Source organism: Conger conger, chromosome 6 (genome assembly GCF_963514075.1).
Source record: "Conger conger chromosome 6, fConCon1.1, whole genome shotgun sequence".
Classification (NCBI taxonomy): domain Eukaryota; kingdom Metazoa; phylum Chordata; class Actinopteri; order Anguilliformes; family Congridae; genus Conger; species Conger conger.
In genome coordinates, this window is record NC_083765.1 from 11099731 (window position 1) to 11124300 (window position 24570).

The 24570-nt window shown below is 42.2% G+C and overlaps 2 protein-coding genes across 2 annotated transcripts; one reads left to right on the forward strand and one right to left on the reverse strand.

Annotated features, from left to right (window-relative positions):
• Positions 1-384: 384 nt before the first annotated feature.
• On the forward strand, positions 385-3686 carry orc6 (origin recognition complex, subunit 6). Its single transcript, XM_061246743.1, has 7 exons — positions 385-513; positions 739-865; positions 1020-1183; positions 1437-1526; positions 1967-2076; positions 2559-2645; positions 2765-3686. The coding sequence occupies exons 1-7, from the start codon at positions 449-451 to the stop codon at positions 2890-2892; spliced, it is 771 nt and encodes a 256-aa protein (XP_061102727.1). The 5' UTR covers positions 385-448; the 3' UTR covers positions 2893-3686.
• A 1255-nt stretch (positions 3687-4941) lies between these two features.
• mylk3 (myosin light chain kinase 3) lies at positions 4942-17841 on the reverse strand. The gene is made up of 13 exons (XM_061245224.1): positions 17833-17841; positions 16887-16965; positions 16401-16698; positions 15211-15632; positions 14807-14912; positions 12555-12648; positions 11706-11815; positions 10738-10879; positions 9577-9647; positions 9232-9360; positions 7181-7333; positions 5976-6111; positions 4942-5497 (listed from the first exon to the last, which is right to left on the reverse strand). The coding sequence occupies exons 1-13, from the start codon at positions 17839-17841 to the stop codon at positions 5387-5389; spliced, it is 1860 nt and encodes a 619-aa protein (XP_061101208.1). The 3' UTR covers positions 4942-5386.
• Between the last annotated feature and the right edge of the window lie 6729 nt (positions 17842-24570).

The following is a 24570-nucleotide window of genomic DNA, read 5'->3' on the forward strand; positions in this document are numbered from 1 at the left end:
ACGAGGTGACTCATAGTTGTGCATTTATGTGTATGAAACAATATGATTGTATATTTCATTTAAAAAAACAGCACTCGCCAAAATCCGTGATTAACAATACAATTGTATTTTTGTATTTCATTAATGGCTGCTACATTTCATTTGATCGAGGGCAGATCTTTCTCCAGTTAAAATTGTGCATGTAACGTTACCATTTCTAGATATTTACGTCTGCCTGCGACCCTTTATCCACTCCCCTTCTGACACCTTTGTCCAATCGTGAAACAGTATTCCGCGGGAACTGTCTTTTTTAACCAAACAAAAAAGTGATGGTTAGGCACAAAACAACTTAGCTGACCAATCAACGTATAAGTAGGGGTGGTATTTATTACATTTGGCGCGAGATTTCTTTTTCCGGGAAAAGTTAGCGAGACAACGGTTGTAGTTGCAGTCATACCAAGGATTGAAAATGGAAAAGGGAATGTTTATTAAAATTGCGGCAAAGATGGGTATTACGTCGACAAAAATATTGAGGTGAGTAGCGGATTATTTAATTATACCGATTTTGATCAACGTTTGAAATAAGTTGCTAAACTGTTGCGAGTGGGAAAAGATGGTCGCGACGTGAATAAGTCTGCAGATGTTTTTACCATTGATCTAATGCACGATGGTGCGAGAAGGCGTTGATGATTTAATTTATCAAGAACATCGCTTACTTACGGTCTTATCGAAGTGTCACTTTTGTAATGTGGTTTTCAGCCAAGCAGAGGAATACGTGAGGATGTGCCAAGTCAAATGCACCGGACTCAGAAACTTAACAGTGACAAGTAAGGCTGTCATATGCCTCGACCTGGCCGCGACGGCCATGAGATTTCCCCTGGACAAAGTAAGATTGTTTCAAAGTCGATATAACGTTACTGTAACTTTCATTACGCGGTTTCAGCTGGCCGAGGCCGGCTGGCTCGCTAGCTCTAGCTGTCCCGTCAAACAAATAAACTTGATCTGTGATTATTTGTTGTCCTCCTTTTCGTGTCCAACAGGAATATGTCGTCAAACTGTCAGGGTTAAATAAGAAAAGTTATCAGAGCAATTTAAAGTCTATGGAGTGTATGCTGGGCTTGGAATCACGTCTGGGACTCCGGGACCTGGCCGTGCAGTATGGATGCACCGGGGCTGTAAAGGCGGCCGCAACGATGTTGAAAAGGTGAGCTATTTCCTGTAGCCTAGCCTGATAATGTTGACTGGTGCTATTCACGGTCTTGATCTGGACACTTAAAAGTCCTCAACTGTCAATATGGGATGTCATATCAGTTTAGAACAGCAGGCTGTCTCCAGCATGCACTGGGACTGGCTTAAATTCCTAAGCCACAAATCCTATGGAAATTCACTTCGGTAGCGGTGCATGTTTTTAAATGAATAAATAATTTAAATTTTTTTTTTTTTTTTTTTTTTTTTAGATATGAATACAGTCTCCCGGAAGCACAGAAGCAGGACATCGACCTGTCAAAACCCCTGTTCACAACAGCAGCCTTATTCGCTGCCTGCAAGTGAGTGCCATGCCGTCCCACGGGGAGCTAATCACGGTTACTATCAAGGTTAATCGTTGGGTTTAATGCGGGAGAAATATTGTATTCATCTTACACTAGCGCTTGAATGTAATGATAAACGTTGTAAGAACATTGCTGAGCTATTGATAGTGTGTCAAGGGGCATTGGGGATTCAGAATTGAGGGTGTACAGCAGTGGTGTCAAACTCCAGTCCTGGACGGCTGCAGTGTCTGCTGCTTTTTGGTGTGTTTCAGCACGAGAGATACATTTCTAAGTCTTTCATTGGCTAAAGTCCACACACCTTGTTCTCAAGGCCTTAATTGGCTGCAGATTGAAAGGAAACCACAAACACTAGCAGACACTGCGGCCCTCCAGGACTGGAGTTTGACACCCCTAGTGTGTACAGTGATCCTTGAAACGTTCAATATATTTGCCTGCAGATGCATGAAAATCAAAGTGGACAAGAAAATGGCAGCCTCGTCGGGAGCCAAAAGGGGGATCTTCGACCGGCTGTGTGCCCAGCTGCAGAAGCTGGGGCAGGATGCCTGCAGTAAGTCAGCTGATACTGGGTTAACATGGATGGTTCATGGAACTGTGTCGCTCTGTCTGCCCCATGCCTGAGATTGGTGCTGCACATGAAATGAAATGAAATGATGAAGATGGTGGTTATGCAATCCTGAAGACAGGCAAGGGGCTGTTTCCCCCCCATCTTGAAGTGGTTTCTAATGTTTTAATTAAATTGTTTTCATACATCTGCTCAGGTTGGAGTTGTTTATTCCACTTGTACTGCACCTACTTACAACAGAAATGATTCTATGCTTATTGGCAAAATTCTATGCAAAAAAATGGTAATTTATTGAAAAGTGATGATGCCTTGCTTGCATTTTTTTTTAGTTGTAAACTTAATGTTCCTTTGAAAATTGTGCTTGAGCGTGTGTGCAGAGAAGGGGCTGCTTTTAAATGCCTGAGGTGCTGTTGTGTTCTCCATGCTGACATGATTAAAAGCCTCACTGCTGGTTTTCCCTGATGTAGGTGAGACAAGTCCACATAAGGAGTCATCCAGGACGCTTCAGAAAAGGCCAAAAGCACTGCGAGAGCTCTTTGAGCAGGAAGAACAAGGTAAGGTTAATCCTTTTAAACATAGAGAGTAACTGATGGCAGCATTTTCCATTCCTTTTATTGTATAATGGTTTAAATTAGACAATTCAATTTTTATTTATTTATTTTTGTACTCCCAGAGGACGAGCCATTAACTTCCCCGAAGCAACAGAAATGTGACCAAGAAACATGTGAAAAAGAAGACTATGAAGAATGGAAGAGGAGAATTCTGGAAAACGCATTGAAGGCCAGGAAAATGGACGCATAACTTTCCATAATTTTAATTTGTGCTTTTTAAGTTAAAGGTACAATAGGTAATTTCGGACTTCTAATGGTCAAGAGAGGAATAGCAGCAACAATCTCTTCCCTTCTCTGTGAATGCGCTGACATTGAAACGCCATTGGTTGTGGCAATTAGAACCAATTTTCAACCAATGAGTTTGAATTATTGTACAGCTATATGATGTTTCAGTACAGAGTGCCGGCCTGTCAACTGCATCTTTTCAAACCCAAATTTATGGATTATAAACACAGGCAGGCAGAGGGTGAGTCAACATGTCAGAGAGCCTTTTTCAAAGATAGGAAGCGATTTACAATGGTCTTGTAACAATGCTTTAACACAAAAATCTTACCTATTTTACCTTTAAATGTCTAGTTTATTCATTTTTTGTGTTTGAAGGGTGATGTGCCAAGTTTGACCTAAAGTGTAGCTAAGGTCAAAGCTAATTGTGGTTTCATTATAGTAATGGAATTCATGATCGGAATTGCACAGTGGTGAATTATTCAATCCTTTTTATCGGAAATTGCAATTGTGATGTACATATATTTTGTATTTTTTTAATTGTAATTTTATTTTATAAGTGCTTGCATCCAGCATTAAAATTGATGTGCTAGATCTCAAGCGGTTTCCTTTCCATTCAGCATTTGGGCTAATGCCATCTTTCACGATGGTTTGAGGTAGTTAGAGTACATCTTGGGAAAGCCATTTGCCTGTTCATTGAATTCAGGGAAACATTTGGTGTCCTTTATAGTTGTTGAATTAAACAATTTTAAGTTGAAAGAATGAGTCACCAGATTTTCTTGTGTCTTGACGTGTGTAAAAGGAGCTGTTCTAAACCTTTCCTATGTGGATAACTTCGTACAAATCCGCTTTCCATTAGCACGTTGTGTTTACTTCATGAACACAGCATGAACATAACGTAACATGTCGTTTTTGTGCAGGTGCAATGTGTTCTACTGAAGATGAAAATGAAGTGCAAGCTGTGGATGGTTTACACTTGATGCAATAATTGAAAATATTCAGTTTCTCATTAACTGTTTTTATTTTGATACATTGTTGTCATGCACATGGTTTCAGCACAGGTTACAGTAGAAACCTTAGTGTTTTCATGACAAAGCAAATACCCATCAACACGGTATAACTAAATTGCGTGTATGCATAGCACTTTAGTAGGAACATTTTTACTTTTACACCTACTTATTCATGCGATTATCTAATCAGCCAATTGTGTGGCAGCAGTGCAATGCATACAATCATGTAGATACAGGTCAGGAGCTAAGGTCAGTTAATGTTCACATGAACCATCAGAATGGGGAAAAAATGTGATCTGAGTAACTTTGACCATGGAATGATGGTTAGAATGACAGGGTGGTTTGAGTATCTCAGAAACTGCTGATCTCCTGGGATTTTCATGCACTCTAGTCTAGAGTTTGCAAAGAATGGTGCAAAAAACAGAAATAAATCCAGTGAGCAGCAGTTCTGCAGACAAATGTTTTGTTAATGCCAGCTGTCAGTGGAAAATGGCCTGACTTGTGATGTGTGTGTTTGTATATATATGTATATATATGTATATAATGTATCTATATGTATATATATATGTATATATATATATGTATATATATATATATATATATATACATATATATATATATATATACATACATACATATATATATATATATATATATATCGTAGATCCATTTGCATAATTGTAGCTATACCATGTTGACTGCATTGTGCACTTTGCATTGGAGGCATGGATGTAGATAAATACAGAAATACAAGAGATTTGTAACAGGGGATTCCATGAGGTGAGGTAAAGAATACAGTGACACGTGAGACATTTTGTCAAGCTGAACTGTGCTCCAGCAAAAGCACACATATTTCTTCAGAATGGTTTTGGCCATAATGTGCGCTTTATTATTATTATTTTTTAAGAGTATGGAGTTTTACAATTGCTAAACATTTTTAAATGACGTGCAGTTCCAAAGTATGCTGCAGCTAAGTTAAATCAGCCTTCACAGAAGGAGAGAGAGGATACCTGATATTGTGGTACAATGTCTCCAATTAAGTTTTTTTTTGTTGTATTCATTCAGTTATAAGTTGTAACAAACTTAATGTATCTAAAGAGCTGATGTATTCCTTCTCCTGGAGAAAAATATGAGTACTTGATGCAGGTACTTCACTGTAGACAACGTGTGTTCACGTGTCCCCATTAAAATACTAATGTATGCACAATTAAGATTTAGTATATATTTAGAATCTCTTGAAAAAATAAATTAAGCACCAAAGCCTATACGCCAGCATTCTACACAACACCTGTAACAAATCTGCATAACAAAACGGCATGATACTGTGTAGGGCAGTAAAGTGCTATGTATACATTATTTTATTCTTCAATGCTGATGTGAATTTTAAGCACGGTCTCTAGAAAAGGTATGCGTTGCCATAGTGACACTGCGGGGGTGCCATTAGCGTCGCAGTTATCTGTTTCCGTTCTCTCCCGGCTCTCCTCCTTGGTCTGCCTGGGTAGTCGAACGCCTCTCCCAGAGCCTCCTCAGCCGGTTTGCCGCAGCGACTGCGTGAAAGTGTTTCTGTGGAAAGATTTGTTCCGGGAAAATGTATCCGTCGATGGTTAATGTATCTGTTAATGGTTAACTAATTATACGTTTATCCTGGGGTTTGCTAATGTATAAATGTTCATGTAACTGATACATTAGTATTTAACAAATACAATAACTAATTGCATCAATTGAACGCTTAATGAATGTATCTAAGCAATGAAGCTAAGCATTACATTAGTTTTTTTTAAAAGATATTTTTTAGGCCTTTTTCAGCTTTATTGGACAGTATATAGTATAGAGAGACAGGAAGAATGGGAGCGAGAGAGAGGGGAAGACATGCGACAAATGTCGGACCGTCGGATTCGAACCGGCGACGTCGCGGCTCGCAATGAGCATGCGGTCAGTGCTCTACAGGCTGCGCCACCGAGACACCCCAGCATTACATTAGTTAATGGCGATTCATGTACCCTCATGGTGAAGTGTGACCCTTACTGGAGCGCCTCCTCACCTTCCACTGCCTGTGAGCGGCCAGATAGCGCTGCAGACGGAGCTGAGACTTCAGCTGGACCCGCAGCATCTTGGCCCTCTCTTCCAGGTGACTGAGCCAGCGGTGCTTCAGGCAGCCCCATGCACTGAGGCGGCTGCTGTTTTGGGGGATGGGGTGAGGGTGAGGGTGAGGGTGGGGGTGGGGGTGGCGGGGGGTTGCAAGATTTAAGCTTGGGAAATTAGTCCCAAAAAAAGTAAATGAGTAGTAATAATAATTCTCAGGTCTCGGGCCGTTTCTGTTTACCTAACCTCAGATCAGGCAAATAATTAATACAACACAAATAGTACTGTTGATATCATAAATCCAACGTGACCAAAAAAACAACTTTTAGAATCCCTTTAGCAATTATTGGAGGACAAAGATAACAGCTGGAGCAACAAACTCAAACGCCCATGAGCAAATTCACACGTCAAACACCCATGTTCAAATTCACCCATGTCAAACACCCATGTTCAAATTCAAGATGTGCTGTATTGACCTTAATCTTTTCATTTAAAACTAATTTTTCAGTGATTTCAATGATTTCTCAAGTTTTACATTCCCAAATTGATCTGGTCCATCTGTCATCTCTGCATCTGGGGTATGCCTGTGCCAATTAAAATTCAACTGGCATGCAGCTCACCTAGAAGACTAAACAGCCTATAGAAGCTTCAATATTTATTGTGCTCTCAGTATCTGCTGTATAACAATTGGTGTCTTTGTCCCGCTTGAACAATAGTTGAAACCAACTAAACCATGAATGCACCCCAAGATTAGGGAAGAGCTTTGTCTAATGTTATCCGATTAGATGTCAGTGTCAAAAACATGTAAGTTTTTAAACTCTACATTCTCCATTCCTGAAGCAGAGATTTTAGACCTTGATGTGCAAGTATGAGTTTGGGCCTCAACGTACAGAAAAGGCCCGTATTAATCTTGGAACAAATATCAGTGCTGGAACCTCACCTATAATGTTCTCCCTATCACACACCTAGACCTAGTGCCTTGTAAACATCAAGTGAAAGCTAAGTGTTAATGGCCTGTCTTTGGAGAAGTACTTAAGAAAGAATATGGGGTATTGCTTAGATGCTCTGATGATGTTAGGAGCTGTAACCTTCTACAACATTGAGAGAGGAAATTGTGTGGTGTTGGAAAGTGGAGAAGAAAAGAGGAGGTAAAAGGATAAATACCATTTCTCAGGGATCAATAGCCTGGAGACAAAGTCTTTGGCTTCCTCAGAGACATTCTCAAAGGCTTCTGCATCAAAGTCCCAGTTGGAGTGCAGGATATTATTCATCGTTTCAGTATCATTGTCCCCAAGGAAAGGGGACAAACCGCTAAGACTGGGAGAGATTTGTGAGTCACAACTAGCAAAATATCTTTCAGTGCCCATCTTCACCCTCATGATTTATATAGATGATTGTTGTCAGTGCTTTAAGCTAGCATTATTTCTGAACAAGAAAGGGAAACTATCTAGTTACGACTTACTGGCCCAGCATTCATTCCTTTTGTTAGGGATTTTCAATCACTATGGTAACAGGACATACCTTTTGAAAAGCGTTAAAAACTGGATATACCGTTTGAAAGCGTCACAGTTCTATCTATAACCTATTTAAAGATGCCATTGCTTTAGCGACAACTGTTCCATATTTTGTAACGTGGGTGGTAAAACAATTGTGGGGGGCCTCACCTTCTTTGAATCTTGGAAAACCACATACTACAAGTTCTTGTATATAGAATTTATATTATCTACGTATAGGCTCTCTCCCGACATGATGAGCCCAAGTAAGACTGTCTCTGACCAGTATGTGTAATGTAGTTGTAGAGAAAATACGTTACCCACATCCACGTGATAGAAAATTCAGTATAACTTCAGCTCATCAAAGAACAGGCTATGGGCATGTTATTGAAGTGAGGACTACAAAGCATTTTAGCAAATTACATTATGTATCCAACGATGTATCATTGCATAAAACAACGCAGTACTTTTTTGCCTGCTTAACGAAACTGTAGTATTTTCAATATGCATGCAGAATACTCATTTTTGGTGATATTATCATCAAATTTTAAAGGGGATGTATCCAGTGTTTTGGCTGTGGCTGGTGTGTGCCAGACACCACCACAATAATCTGTCCACTCAAAAACAGAAAACCTGTTCAGTGAGAAAGAAATCCTCCACTTCCACTGTTTTTGAGCTTCTGTAACTTAGAGTAATACTGAGAGTAAGTCTGACTCTTGGAGCACAAACCCCAAAGAGGTTTTCAAGAATAGTAGGCATTTTATTTTGGGCATGTCATTTTCAAGCTTTTGTTAAGAAAAGGGGTGATAATTAAGGTGTTAAAGAAAGTGCACATCTGTTGTAAACTGAACACAAACAAATAATAATAATTGCTGTAATGAGCATGGTGGGCTAGCACCAGCAATTCAGGTCAACTGACTAGGTATGGAATGAGATATGTGCCTCTTTGTGAGTCTTAAATCTCCTGCAACAGCTGTTAGATTAAGTTTAATTGAATCACAGTGGCTCTGAGAAAGAACGCGGCTGACACGACAGATGCCCACTTGTTATGTTCTGATCCGCAATTTTATTTTTCCACTTCCCTCCACAAGATTGCAATTGTGTGACCAGTGAGAATTTTATTGGGTATTTATTATACTTATTTTTTAGACTTCTACTGCTGTAGCCTATCCACTTAGAGTTATGATGCGTTGTGTGTTCAGAGATGCTCTTCTGCATACCACTGTTGCAATGTGTGCTTATTTGTGTTACTGTCACCTTCCTGTCAGCTCTGACCAGTCTGGCCATTCTCCTCTGACGTCTCTCATTAACAAGGCGTTTGTGTCTGTAGAACAAACTGTTGCTCACTGGATTATTTTTTTTGTGCGTGAAAATACCAGGGGATCAGTTTCTGAGATACTCATACCACCCTGTCTGCCACCAACAATCATTCCATGGTCAAAGTCACTTAGATCACATTTCTTCCCCATTCTGATGGTTGATGAGAACATTAACTGAAGCTCCTGACCTGTATCTGCATGATTGCATGCATTGCACTGCTGCCCCACACTTGGCTGAATAGATAATCACATTAATAAGTAGGTGTAATAAAGTAAAAATGTTCCAAATAAAGTGCCCAGTGAGTGTACAGTCTGATAGTTAGATCATCAGTCAAAATCATTGCTTCTTTCATGTAATTTTGGCAAAAGCTGCTAATGTGCATTCCAGGCAAATGATACTCACAGCATGTATGTAATAACTCCTACACTCCACATGTCTGTCGGGAATGAAACAAACTCATAGTTGACCACTTCAGGAGCCAGAAATTCTGGGGTCCCAAAGTTCACTTTCAGCTTCTCTCGTGGCCGGTACCTCACAAAAAGACAAACTGATCTTTGTCATGTTCAACCTATGAAGCATGTTATTAAATACTGTGCTCTTAAATTTACTTTTCACAAATAGTCACCGTGTAAGCACCGTGTTGCAGAGTAAACTATGCAACATTTCAGATCCTTTACATCTGATGCCACAGTTACAGCAGTTCAGAAATCAGAGGTCAGAGAGGGGCAGAGCTTAGAGTAAACTTACTTTCTAGCCAGTCCAAAGTCAATTATCTTGATCTGGTTGCCAGTAGTGCTTACACACAGGATATTTTCTGGCTGGGAAAACAATAAATGGATAAATATAAGGTATCTTGTCTGCTAAAAAATTGGGAGCTATTTGATTTTTTTTTTTACAAATACTATTGCTCAAGATATTTTGTTTAATTAAAAAAGGTATGTTACAGTAATTGAAAATTGGTCAGATTGGACAAAACTTGAACTTTTTGGCCGTGTACAGAACTAAAGGACATCACACCAAAGGATACATTTGGTGGAAGCTCTTTGACGTTATGGATTTGTTTTGCATCTAATAGTTCTGGGGTTCTTTTTTAAGTTAATAGTACCATGACCCCCAGAAGGTATGATGATTTTTAACCGAAAACCTGGCATTCCCCTACCCAAAAGCTCAAACTTGGCCAGAGATGGATCCTGAAGAATCTTCATACATCAAGCATACTTCAAAATCAATCAATAAATAGTTAATTTACTATAAATGCAATGGCCATCTCAGTCGCCAGACATGAACCTAATTTAAAATGTGTGGTTTGAATTAAAGTAGGCAGTCCACATGTTTAGTCTATAGTATGTGGAAAGATTCCTTATGGAGGAATTGCTAAAGATCCCTCTCAGTGTACTCCCTCATCTCATAAAGCAGTATAAAATATGACTAGCGTTACCCTCACTAAGGGATGCAAAGGGCTGTGAATCAATACAGCACATCTATAGTTACTCTCTAAACAAAATCTCTGAGCAATTGTATTAGCACAGAAGAATACACAATTACCACACACAATACAGCCTATTAATTGTGTTGTTTTTCCTTTCTTGCTCATCTTTATCAGGTGGTGTGATTTTGGAGGGCAGACTAGGCGGTAGGGGTAGAATGAAGAGCATTTCTTACAATTGCTAAAATGAAATCGAAACAATGATCGATGGAACAACCAAAAAGCCAATGGTATCTCTTGAGCTAAAGCCATGGGCAATTTCCTGTTGTAAATATTAAATCGGCCGGATGAGGTATTGGCAAGGATTAAGTCTGTTTTTCTTAAGAAACACATGCAAGTAAACCTTGGAGATTAAATTGGGAGTTTCTCCTCCACTTTTAGCTGCAGGCAGAGAATACTGTATACTGGCAGTGGAGACATACCTTGAGGTCTAGGTGGAGAATGTACTGCTGGTGGAGGTAATACATGCCCTCACAGATCTGTTGCATGAACACAATGGTGTCCAGTTCTGTCAGCTGGTAATTCTCATCAACAATCCGGTCAAACAGCTCACCGCCTTCCACACTGCAAAGTAGGAATGTTGGGATCAATCACACTACACTGAGTCATAAGCAGAAAACAGGAAAGATCCAAGGGAATGCAAATGTGATCTGTCGGAAAAGGCCATTTGACAGAGCAATTTGCTCAATTTTCAGATGTTAATTGGCTTCCCCTGAGAAGCATTCCTTTGTAATGTGTCCTGAGGGAAAGGGTTTGTACGCTGCATGTCACAATAACTGATGCTGAAGTAGACCATTTTCTTGAAGAAATTTTCTTTGCAAGCCCTATTTTGCCATAATTATACCGCTCAAGCAAATCCTGCTAGTTTCCAAAATGAACATGAAAACAATGGTTGCTGGGACAAGCAGAGTTACAGATGCAAGCAGATGTAGATGCAAGCATTGCAGGACAGAAAACAGTGTTGTAAGATTTGTTGTCAAATCGGTTTCAGTGTATAGGGGTGTTGGAGTAAATAGTACAGTCTCAAACTGTACACGCCATACTCGAGTGCTCTATATAGATCCCCTGCAGCAGTGTCACAGCAAAGCAAGCCAAGACAAAGGACATACATATGTTGCTTTTTTTTACCAGAACTAACCTTTCTTCATCAAACTTATGTACAATGCATTGCCAAGGTATTAACCAGCAAGTGGGGATATCCGTCTTGTGACATATTTGTTAAATATTCATATTTATCTTCACCAAATACATTTTCAATCAAAATTTTCTATCTTGAGGGTCTCAGGTTTGCTTTCAATCACATACAGATTCAATGTAACAAGGGGTGCCCAAATTTCTGCACCCAACTGTACTTTTTTTCCCAGTGTAAATAATAAAACTTTGGACTTACTACTCCATAACAAGTGTCAGATTAGTACGTGACTCAAAGGCATCATAGAGCTGGATCAGGTTGACGTGGTCTAATTGGTTCATGACGCAGATCTCGTTCTTGACTTCATCCTGCATTAAAGAGAAGAGGCAAAGAACAACATGAGCAGAAAAAATCTAAAGCCTATTACCCAAATGTGATTACCCTTTTTTAAGGTCTTTTATTGAAACAGAGACTGATGTTGTCAGAGATTAGATGAATAGTGATGAGTGGAAGACCTAGAGTTATCTTTTGAAAGAAAGCCACAGAAATGGACATTCTAAATTGAGTTTAGCCCTTCAATGTATCACACTGTAGTTTCAGTTTATTTCTCAGAATCAGGGGGACATTGGCTCAGGCGGTAAGAGCAGTCGTCTGGCAGTTGGAGGGTTGCCGGTTCGATTCTGCACTGGGTGTGTTGAAGTGTCCCTGAGCAAGACACCTAACCCCTAAATGCTCCTGATGAGCTGGTTGGTGCCTTGCATGGCAGCCAATCGCCGTTGGTGTGTGAGTGTGTGTATGAATGGGTGAATATGAAGCATCAATTGTACCGCGCTTTGGATTAAGGCGCTATATAAATGCCAACCATTTACCATTGAAACATTTACCATTGCCAGAGCCTTTGCTTTTACCATGTGGGAGGAGTATGGGCCTAGAGTATGGGCCATTCACCAAGTTTTGTGAATGTGTGCTGGAAGAAGTGGAATGGGAAACATACCAGCCTTGTGGGCGGGACTAATGGGGCAGGGAGGTGTTGTGGAAAATGCTCATTCATAAATAATGTTGACAGAAAAGGCAAAGAGGGGCACAGGCAGGCCCAGCTGCACTCACCCTGTCCTTCATCCCCTTCACTTTAATCACCTTTGCTGCCAGAGTCAGCCCCGACGTTCGCTCAGTACACTTGTGGACATGGCCAAAGCGCCCACTGAGGAAACACGCAGAAATGTGCACACGCGCATACACATGCACACACACACACGCGCATATACACGTACATGCGCACACGCGCATATACACGCACACGCGCACACGCACACATACCCACGCACACGCGCATATACACGTACACACGCACACGCGCATACCCACGCACATGTGCATACACACGTACAGGCGCGCACACACATTCAGACACACACGTTTATGCACATATGCATACACACACACACACACACACACACATAAATATAATAGGGAGAGAACAAAGCACAAAACACAACATCTCACAGCTACAGTACTACTGTAATAGATTCAGGAGCCTCAGGGTCCTCATTAATAACTAACGAGTTCAGCAGGCAGTGTCGCCTCAATCTGCCACATGGAGGGAATATAAACACAATGATACTTAAAAAAACAAATCTGTATGTGCCTCAGATCCCACAGCCCATTCTGTCTAGGCTGAAGAAGGACTTGCCCCACCATTGAAATGCGCACAATTTGCCTTTACACAGTTTTTGTATGGAAAACGCATGGATCAAATTTATTTGCTGTTTAAGCATTCTTGCACCCTACTGACACATGATTCCCATTTATTGTTGGTCTCCATCCTTAGTTGAGTTTACTGAAATTATTCATTTATGGTTGTTTTGTGTGTATGGATACATTACACACTGTGCAACAATGTACCAGGTGCACTCAGTCACTTAAATAATATTCTTGTTTGACTTTCAATCCATGTGTACTTTCTTTAATTTCCATGGATTAGAAATATAAATAGCTTTTAAGAGGGTCACGATAGTTCATTAACTTCATCAGTGTTCATTAAGCTATAGGGTATACTTGCCTTTTCTGAGTTTTTTATCACTTTGATGGAAAGTAAAATATTTCTGAACAGGACAGATGGGTGTGTTCTTCTGTAATGCATATTTATATATATATATATATATATTATTTTGATACAGAGAGCTGCCTAAACACTCACAGTAACCATTAGCTAGTTACAGCTCTAACACCAAAACTAACTGAATACATTTTATTGCAGAGATTTGGCAGTACATGTATGAGACAATGCTAGTCAATCTCTATGATTAGAATATAGCCAGTGCTGCCACCTTCCAGAATTGGAACAGTCAGTCAAAAAAATCATCATGTAACATAATTTGCTGTCTGGGTAGCTATCTACCAAGAAGAAAAAGCTAAGGGTATCTGGAAAATTGGTCATTAGTTGCTAAACAGCCAGTTTGCCATCAAGCCAAACCCACCAAGTTTCCAATTTCAAAAATTGAATTTGCTAGGTTGCTAGATAGCTCATTAAAAGCTCTAACGAGGAGGTCATACCATGCCATTTGTTTTAAACTTGGTAATGCTCAGTGCTCCTCTTTTACAGCGTAGCTTTAGCCAAATATCTTAGCTAGTTATTATATCTATATGATGCAACAAAGTGTTCCTGCCTGCACAGCTAGATTTGACTATATTTATATAAAATTTGACATGACCACGCAGCTCCTGTCCAACAAGCCATGATACCCCCACGGCCTTAATGTACTGTCAGTGTTGGTGACAAGCAGGCACATTAACACATTCATACAATGAGTTGATTTTTCATCTCTGCTGAGTGGTGAAGGAATAGAAAACATTTTATGTAAATAGCCTTGTTGAGGAAATCATAAGCAAGATCTTCAGAGCCCAATACCCAATCCCCCAGTATTGGCCAGTACAAGAACATTTCTGGTTTATGGATGTAAATGGGAAACTCTCAACAGAAGAAAATGTGTTTGATATCACAGTGTCTATTATCTTTGATTGATTGTTTAAATTATGTTATTTATACTTGCATTTATAGCCACACTTGTTGGAAGGCTATGTTCTCACCCACCATATTCAAATAGCTTTTCAAAGTGGCTGATCTCACTGCTGAAATCTCACCAAATACTGTATAGACCTATTCCTACCTCATATCCATTCCGCCAATCCGAGAGGTCATAAAAGTCCCCATAAAGTCAGAACGCTTGGCCCTGACTGCTCTCTTCATTAACAGTGTTAAACGGATGGACAGTTAAAAGTAGCAGGTGACACTGCGTGTCTCTGTTGCAGGAGAAACTGTGGAGAGCCTGCGTGTCATTAGTGCGGCTGGCCTCACTTACCCTCCCAGCACTTCATCAGGCTTGATGGTGTAATAAGTGCTCATGGGCACCAGCTTTGCGCTAACGATTCGGTGCTCAAAGGGAGCAGGCAAAGGGGGACAGTCATCTAGGGGAAGAAAATAACCAAGAAAACAAAAATTGAATTTGTTGATTGCCAAATGACGTATGACCAAGGAAGAAGAAATGGCAGTGCTGTAGATCCCTGGAGCCCAGCAGCTGTTACCAGGGCACCCCCAGTGCGAGCATAGTGCAGAATGGTTTGATTGCCATGGTAACTACCCAGGCTAATAAAACAACTCTAATTGTGGATGGCTTCTCTTGACTGTTTTATTTATTTATTGATTTAATTGATTTATTGTACTGGCAAATAGCAAGAGGTTCATGGATTGTTATAAGAAACTCACCAATGACCTGCAGCTGTGCCTCTGGATTTCCCCCTAGGCCACCTGTGGTTAAGGCCTTCCTGCCAGCTGAGGTGCCCCTTGCAGTGCCTGTTTGTCTTTCGATACTTCTGCTTGCCTCACAGACTTCCCCAAGCCCTCCCGGTTTGGACTGGATCATCTCCAGAGGCCTGGATGGGACCGGCTCACTCTGAGAGAGACCCGGAACAAGTTTGGCCTCCTGTTTTGGGTCACAGTCCAGAGAGCCAGCCTCCATGGCCCTGTTCTTATTCTGCTCTGTTGCTGTGACAACGTCCTCACGAGAGCCGGTCTCTTCATCCTTTGCAAGGGATACTTGTCCTTCTCCCTTCGTCTGCAACTCTCCACACGTGCCTGGTCGAGTTTCCTTGGTGACAAGATTTCGGTCGGATGGTACAATCTCAATCCTGTCAGAAACACTAAAGATGTGGAATTGTTATTACATTGAGATTATTATCAATGATAAAATACCGTATTTAAACACACAATTAAACTGCACTAATCACACTGCACAGCCACATCCCCATGGCTAAAGACAGCGAGCATGTGTGTTCCAGAGAACTCCACGTTGAGAATTGAGACTTGAGAACCAATCAACCATGTGCAGACCAAATAAACACAAGACCCCCAGCAGGCACTGATGGTTGGCTCATCCAGTTAAAGCACATTATTTAGCATGTAACAGTATGTGTCTGGTTTATCTTTACCAAAAGTGTATGATTGGTGTAAATACTCGTCTATTCTTGCATGTTTTAGGCAACCAAGCTGGCTACCAATAACTGGATGTGATCACACATGGCCTTTGCTGTTTCTACTTCTTTTTTTAATAGCAATAATGACACTTCTCATTGCCTGGCTCTGTAATTCCTATATCCTTTATATGTAATTATAATAATATGTACAATCTAAAATATGAAAAGACTCCCTTTTTTTTTTTTTAGAACAGCAAGAATAGTTTTTCATGGAAAACACTGTAATCATGGCCGGTGATTCAAAACTATACCATCACAGCTTTGCAAAATTGCACAAACAAGCCTCTCGTGTTGACGTTTAAAATAGTTGGAGATGATTCATTGGTTACTGCAAAAGAACATTATATGCCTGCCCGGCTCTCTGCCGCAGTGCCATGTCAAGCGCAGGCAGTTTGCCCTCCTCCGTCTCAGCCCCCTTCGTACCTCTCTGGCTCTGTTACCCGGACAGCACCCTCCGCCCTCCCAGTGGCCACGCCCCTGCGGTCTCCTCCCTCCCGAAATGGCTCCGATGGCGCCTCCTCCGGGGCCCCGGCATCCAGCCCATCGTCTCTGTCAAAAGTTTGGGTTTGCGTGGGCTCCCTGCTCCTGAGCGTGACCCCTCTGGGCCTCCGGGGGGCGCCGTTTCCCCTGTCTCCGCCGGATCCGTGGCAGGAGGGCCGCCGGCCCACCTGAACGTAGCCGGGGCCCGGGGCCGGAGGGCCAGCATCGGATCTACTGGGACCTGGGGGCCGCAGTGTTACATGATATATAGTCAATCCGTGTGTTCCAACTGCGGTCCTGACTAAAATTGTAGGCTGATATCTAGGGTGACACAGACAGGGAAATGTGAATTCCACAACCAAAATCCAATTTGTAACCACACACAGTCTCCCCAAATACCATAACATCCCAGCTTACCTTTAGCAGTACCTGACTGACTGATTTGGTCGCCTCGGTGTCGTACAGACACTTTAGGCCTCACAGTTTTATCATCCGAGTTGTCAGTTATCTGCGAAAACAGGAATTCAGCAGCACATGCACAAGCTTACATTAGTTAATCCCAGCCAGAAGAACATCACCACATGTCAGTGCCTCTGGAGCGGGTTCTGAAACTGTCAGTTTGGCAAATCAAAATGGGGAGGATCTGGGTAGCTTGCTATTTAACCAAGTTAGATATCATTCATTCATTCATTCATTCATTCATTATCCTAAACCGCTTATCCTGAACAGGGTTGCAGGGGGGCTGGAGCCTATCCCAGCATACATTGGGCGAAAGGCAGGAATACACCCTGGACAGGTCGCCAGTCCATCGCAGGGCACACGCACCATTCACTCACACACTCATACCTATGGGCAATTTAGACTCTCCAATCAGCCTAACCTGCATGTCTTTGGGCTGTGGGAGGAAACCAGAGTACCCGGAGGAAACCCACGCAGACACGGGGAGAACATGCAAACTCACAGAGAGGCCCCAGCTGACTAGGATTCGAACCCAGGACCTCCTTGCTGTGAGGCGGCAGCGCTACTCACTGCACCATCCATGCCGCCCCAAGTTAGATATCTTGCAAGTTAATTTAATTTCCTTGCTATTTAACATGTTTGATAGCTTGTTAGTTCATTTAATTTCCTCGCTATTTGACCAAGTTAGATAGATTGCTAGTTCATTTTATTTCCACTATCAGTAATAAAGTCCACATTTTTTACCTTGGTGACAATATTTCACTACTGCTGTGTCTTTTGTTCAAATTGCTATTCGGGTCCCACAGTAGTGTGCAAATAAAGAAGCGAACCTGACTAGTACAACATTAAACATGACACATTTCTTAAAATGATAAAGAAAGATTACAAAAATGTTCAGCCCTGGAATTATACTCACCTGACTCATTGAGGCCCTAAATAACCTGGGCCTTAGTAATAATATTTTTAAAAAGTAACAAAGAATATTTTTCATTTCCATTATTCTTCCAGTTTGGCATACCCATGCAGTTACTTATGCAGCCATCCCTGCACAGTCCCAGTGGTATAATCAGTGTAGGCAAAGTGATAAGCGGGCACATTAGCACACTTTCATCAAGACTGATTGGTGAAGAAAAAAAAAAAGATTCTATGAAAGTTATCTCGTTGATCACATCTAAAAGGTTTAATGCCAATCTTCCAGCAGTGGCAAGAAAAATAACGTTTTCTGCCCCCTTTTTTCAGGACAAAAAAAATATTTTATAGAATAGCAACTGTTTTACTGTACTGTATACCATGGTCATATTTATTACATTAATACAAACATTATATATATATATTAAAACATTTTCATGTGACAGGGTCTTTGAAATCCCTCCATCCTCCACCCTTTCACCTGTTGTTTTTGTGCTATTTTTTTTAAGTCATAATGAGTATTTTATGTTGTTTGAAATGTACTTAAATAGAATTGTAATTACTACCATGTGGCAAAGAACATAATTGATGTGACTGACATTAACATGACAGCAGCCCTCGCTAATGACTCCTCCACATGTTAATTGCATGTGTGAAATGGTCCACATGCCCATTCCTATTTTAAGACATCCTCAGTTTGGTTCCTGAGCTCCAGGTAATTGTATTGGTAGAGCAGGGGTGCCATATGGGGGAGAAATGTTAGGATGATTCAAGGGCCCTGACTGACTGGGGCCCTCAAAAAATATTAGAGCACAAGATTTTCTGCAGTGGTGGGGCTCAATTAGAGATCTTTTTATGGGGTCCAAAATCTTTGGTGGCACCCCTGTTTAGATTCGCTGCCAGAGCTCTCTCAAGCCTGATATATATCGCATAACCCTTGTACAGGTGACATATAACAAACATGACACATTTTCAGTGTCACACACCTATAGAATCTTGTTATGTTGTGACACAGTCACACTTTGTTGCGCAGTTTTGATTGGACAGCCAGATGGAACACTGAAATTCATTGGATAGGCTATGCCAGGGGCCGCTATGTTTTCAGATGTTGGGCATGTTGTTACCATAGAAACAACAGAACCCTCCTCATCACTGACCTTTTTGCCAAAGTGTAAATGCAAAACATCAGAAAACGACTGGTCGAAAATGTCATGCAACAAAGTATAAATCAGGCTTTACACTGAAAGTTAGTTCTGCCTGGGGTTTGCAGATGCTTCTTTCAGCTATAATACTCAGTCTGAGTGCAGCTACTTGTTCAGTGCCCCAGAATCTAATCCGGACCATGTCAATGTCTCCTGTGGCCAGGAGTCTCGCAGAGTGATATATGGCCTGAGAATCACCCTGAGAGAGAAGGGTTCAGCTGTAAAATCTAAATGCACAAGCTTCTCTGGGAGGACTGGTTGCAACAATCTGACCATTTGGCATTCCAAACAAACTTCACGTTCTGTCCCTGCTATGAAAACACCAACTGGCTGATTAATAAAAGTGACGGGGAAGGTGTTTTTTTTTTTTGTATTGTACTGTTCATAAAATCGAAGTACAAAACTAAAATAGCCACCTGCTCCTATGGTCCAAAGCAGGTGGGATATTACCATTATTACACAAATCAATGTGAAAACATAGATTTATATGCAGCTGGACTGACATATTATGCATAGACAGCTGGGTGAATTCAAATTTAAAGTCATTTCTTTGGAATACATAGATGGGTTTTGAGGCTTCACACGTAAATAGTCATTTGAATGCGCAGAAAACATACAGTAAAAAGCATCTGTGTTACATTTTCATAATAATCTGGATCAGTATTGTGGTATCATAGTGGACCAGTTAAATTAGCAAATTAGCAAATTGCATCAGTAAATTCCATAAAACCAAGAACATATGTTAATTAGCAAATGTATCTGGTACAAATGTACCACCCCTACTGTGTTACAATGCATTCTGTTTATTAAGCAAATGCTCTTGTTCAGAACAAATTAACAGTGAAAGGGAACACACAGGGGGTGACATGGCTCAGGCAGTAAGAGCAGTCGTCTGGCAGTCGGAGGGTTGCCGGTTTGATCCCCCGCCCAGGCTGCCAACCACCTACCATTTACCCTTCACATGTGTTCACCAGAGAGGAATAGTGCCTGACCTTTTGAACAGTGTAATGGGATAATGATTTGTTACAGGAGGGGCACCTAACATCTGTGCTACATTTAATTGCCCAAGTTCCAAATGTGCCATTTGGGAGTGGAGTCCAGAGCTCATGACAAAGTCTCAGAGCTCCATCACCATGGCGCCATGGGGCACTCGTTGCGGTACCTGATGCCATCCACCAGCTCCAGCAGTTCGCTGCACAGAGCATGCACCTTCCAGAACATCTTCTCCCCTTCCCCTTCCTCTTCCTGCGGGTCTCACACCTGCCTCACCTGGCCACACCCACCTCCAAAGCCCCTGTGCACTGATAACAGGACATCCTTCAACCTTCTCAGCACCTCCGCCTGGCTGCTGGCCCACAGTGGTCTCCAGCAGGGTCCAGCCTGGCCTCTGGAGTGCTCAGCCTCTTGAGGACAGTGTTGCTGGGCTTCCTGGCCAAACACCCCGTCCATGATGGTCCTGCATTGTCCAGTTTGGCCCCCTCATGTCTTGGAGATATAGGTGTCCACTGGCCAGAGTAGAAGCTTGCTTGCTCGTGGACTCCAGGGAATGGCCTCCTCCCTATAAATCTTTGCCCATTTCCTAAACCGTCCTCTCACATGGGCCTCATTGGTGACAGTATTATCCCCTGTGGACTGTATGTGACAGAGGCCACTTAAATGAACACCTCGGCTTGTTATCTGCCCTCCCGTGCTTGGGGGAGAACATGCAAACTCCACACAGAGAGGCCCGACCGACCGGGATTCGAACCCAGGACCTCCTTGCTGTGAGGTGGCAGTGCTACCCACTGCACCATCCGTGCCGCCTATGGACGTATTACATTTTATTTTGTTTTACTGCAACAATTCATTTTGTTCAGTTTGCCTTGAACAATATGGTCAGCAGATCTTGCAGTGAATATGTAACTGGCATTCTGTAAAGGGGAAGGGGTGAGGAGTGAGTCAATAGGGCCGGCTTATGAAACCGCTAAATGGAAAGTAAATGCTTTGTGTTCCAGACAAATGTTCTTTTCTATAGCTGCAGGTGAGTTAACATTTCAGATGTCTTTTCAACTGGAGCTGAACTGTGCCATTTTACAGTGCAGCCACCCGAGCGACCATCCATCCATCCATCCATTATCTGAACCCGCTTATCCTCAACAGGGTCGCAGGGGGGCTGGAGCCTATCCCAGCATACATTGGGCGAAAGGCAGGAATACACCCTGGACAGGTCGCCAGTCCATCGCAGGGCACACACACCATTCACTCACACACTCATACACTCATACACTCATACCTACGGGCAATTTAGACTCTCCAATCAGCCTAACCTGCATGTCTTTGGACTGTGGGAGGAAACCGGAGTACCCGGAGGAAACCCACGCAGACACGGGGAGAACATGCAAACTCCGCACAGAGAGGCCCCGGCCGACGGGGATTCGAACCCAGGACCTCCTTGCTGTGAGGCGGCAGTGCTACCCACTGCACCATCCGTGCTGCCCCCCCGAGCGACCAGTACACTACAAATAGTAATGATAAGAATAGAAGAGCGCTAAAAGCAAAAATCATATTCAAACAATTGTTCTGTTAAAAAGGAAATAATCAGAATCTACAATAAGAGAGAATGCATTTGAACTCTGAGCTGTTTCAAGAGGAGATGTGACTGCAAAGAATGTAAGCAACATGGAACTGAGGGGGAGTATATTCAGAGCTGGTGTTAATCCAGATGCCACTGTTGTTCTTTGATCCTCAATGAAAGATGATATTGTGTGAAACTAGGCTCTTTAGCCTTTAACCTCTCAAATGCATGAACCCAGGCATGGACAAATACACATATAGGGAAAACACAGAAAAATAAACATATACTGTACATGCTCATATACATAGACATGCGTACACAGACAGACATACATCCATACATAATAACTGACAGATACAGACCCACAAACAACATACAGGTGCAAACATAAGAAAATGTCTTTTTACATACATACTGTAATACATTTTACTACAGTATATTGTTATCTGAAAACTTGCAATAATCTATATGACTGCCCTTATTTGTGAAGTGAGCCAAATTATTTATAATACATTTTATCGCAATATTGTCAGGATATCCCATTTATGTGAGGGCATTTATAAGCGGACATGAAAGGAGCACACGGTCCTCCTAGCTGAACTGTGCTGGCGGATGTGACAGGGTTCTCTTACCGTAAACTTCTGGACGTAGTCGGACACGGAGAACCCCCCGGTGCGGAGCAGAAGGGACCTGTAGAGAGACGTCCCCATCACTTATCCCGCGGTGCTAGGACTTCAGGCCCTTCATCCTGGAATGCACCAGGGTACGACTGGAGAGGGAGGAGGCGCCAGGCCCTGGGAGAAGGGAAGCATTCTGGAAAGGACTGCAGGACCTCTGGGGCTCTCTTATCGGCCTATCCGCTGGATGTTTTGCGCCACCCTCGTCGATGCGATATCACTGCAGCCCCCCCCCCCCCCGCCGCCACCACGTCGTCCTGCCTGCCCAGCTGGGTGGCCAGGCCACTTCCTGTGGAGAGATAACAGCTGTTTCAGATTATACCAAGTATGCCAGGAAATATGAGTCCTGGTTATTAATAGGACGGAGATTTGCTGTTTTGTGTTCGGTCCGTTCACAAGACAAGCCCCCCCCACCCCACCCCACTCCCTCCAGATAGGCAGCTGCCCAATTATCATTTGAGTGAAGCTTATGCCAATCCCCTCTCCCCCCATGATAGCCTCTCTGAGGAAGACTGGAGCTGGTTGTAGATTAAATGGGTCACGGCTTTATTTGAGTCTGAGGGCGTTGGGGAGGGTGGGAGGTTAACTTTGAATCTGGCCACTGCTGATGCATCACTTGTTTCTGTAGTGTCCCCCAGTGCAGCTGCAGCTGTTACCATGGTGCTGTTATGGGTAGTGCTGGGGATTCCAGGGGCCTCCCCTGTGCCTTTTTTACCCTGCACTTGTTTGAGGGGGATTATCAAAATTGAGATTGACCCTATAACACAGCTCAATAATATCTTCATATGATGGTCGTATATGCACAAGCCACAGCCACAGATTGCAAGTGGATAATAAAGATTGTCCTGTGCAAGTACAGGAGTGAACCAGCATAGTGTACAGAGCTGCTAGAAAAGTACAGTTGGAAAGAAAACCAGCATGCAGACCAGCCCTCCAGGACCAGAGTTGTACTCCCCTTCTGTAACATTTGCGATCAGCATGGTGAAACCACCAGTTAGGGCTGCTATCAACTCAACAAGCAAACAACGTGAGTGTACGACGGTCAACCATGACAATTAAACAATTAGCTATGACACCGGCCATGAATTCAAACGTGGTTTTTGACGGGGAAGGAAGGTGGATGTCTGTTTGCTTGGCAGATGTTTCAGCAACTGATCCTCAATCAGAATCAGTATTTTTACAGTAGATCCATGGGGCTACATCTACAGTATGTTTTTGGCCCAAGCTAGGTATTCCCTACTAGACAGAGAATAAAACACCGGCAGTTTCCAGGATTGTGTCCATGTTTATACAGGGGGCATGAAGTTTTTGTTTTGGCTTCAGGGCTGCGGGGTATTTTGGGTGTGCTGTCGACAGGGGCTGGTGACTAGGAGGACGTACAAGAGGGCGCATGCCTGTGAGTTTACTTCACACAACTCCCATAGACCGTTGGCATTGTGAATGAGCCCTGCGTCAGCAGTGACACACACAGATGTCTCTGATGATGGTGACGCTGATTATGACAATAATCATGAGGATGAAACTGTTTGTACTAAGACACTTTATGTCTGTAAACTGAATGATGTTTGATATTTCAGGACTAGCACATGCACAGCACTTTTTATTGCATGACTCACTGAAACCAATAAACATTCATATGGAGAAAGTTGACAGTTCCTCCTGGGACTTTATGAAGCCATTACTCATGTGCGTTCGATAAAGGGACTGGCGTGTGTCTGTATTGGAACATGACCTTTTAAAGAAAATTGATTTCTGCGATAGGAAACATACTCCTTGATTTGGACCTACTGAAAAATGAAGAGAATATTACTGAGAGAACTACTGTTATTAATGTGTCCAGTGTCAGCTCCCAGCCTTCAGGATGCTGCCCTTTCACAACATCACATGGTGAAGTGAGACTGTGTAGAAAAGGGATTGGAAATAGTTGCTGTCCTACCAGACCAAATCATTTCACAGCCACTTCACTACAAGTGCATCACCGAATAGTTGAAAATGGTACGAACACCCTCCTCCCAGTCCCATTCACTTTGTGCATGTAAATATGCAAGAGGAAACTTTCTTTCTTCCAAACCTTCTCCAACTCGCTCCCTCCCTCTTTTTCACTGAGCAGATTTATCACCAAGTCATACTTCAATGAGAGTCAGTTTCACTGATTAAACAAATATTATGTTTGACTAATAAAATCTCAGAATGATGTCAGGATACTGCTTGAATTTATTCAACAACAGTAACAACAGTAGCCACTGATGAGGTCAGAAATCAGGATTCGTCAGGCTAATACTGCATTAGCTCTACCCATCTGTATAGGAGAT

Excerpts from the sequence above, each read along its gene's own strand:
- orc6 (XM_061246743.1), top strand. The coding sequence starts at position 449 with ATGGAAAAGGGAATGTTTATTAAAATTGCGGCAAAGATGGGTATTACG. Across the intron at positions 514-738 it reads ACGTCGACAAAAATATTGAG|CCAAGCAGAGGAATACGTGA; the intron begins GTGAGTAGCGGA and ends TGTGGTTTTCAG. Across the intron at positions 1,527-1,966 it reads GCCTTATTCGCTGCCTGCAA|ATGCATGAAAATCAAAGTGG; the intron begins GTGAGTGCCATG and ends ATTTGCCTGCAG.
- mylk3 (XM_061245224.1), bottom strand. Across the intron at positions 14,913-15,210 it reads GGCACAGCTGCAGGTCATTG|ATGACTGTCCCCCTTTGCCT; the intron begins GTGAGTTTCTTA and ends TTCTTCCCCTAG. Across the intron at positions 10,880-11,705 it reads CTGACACTTGTTATGGAGTA|TGTGGAAGGCGGTGAGCTGT; the intron begins GTAAGTCCAAAG and ends CCTACTTTGCAG.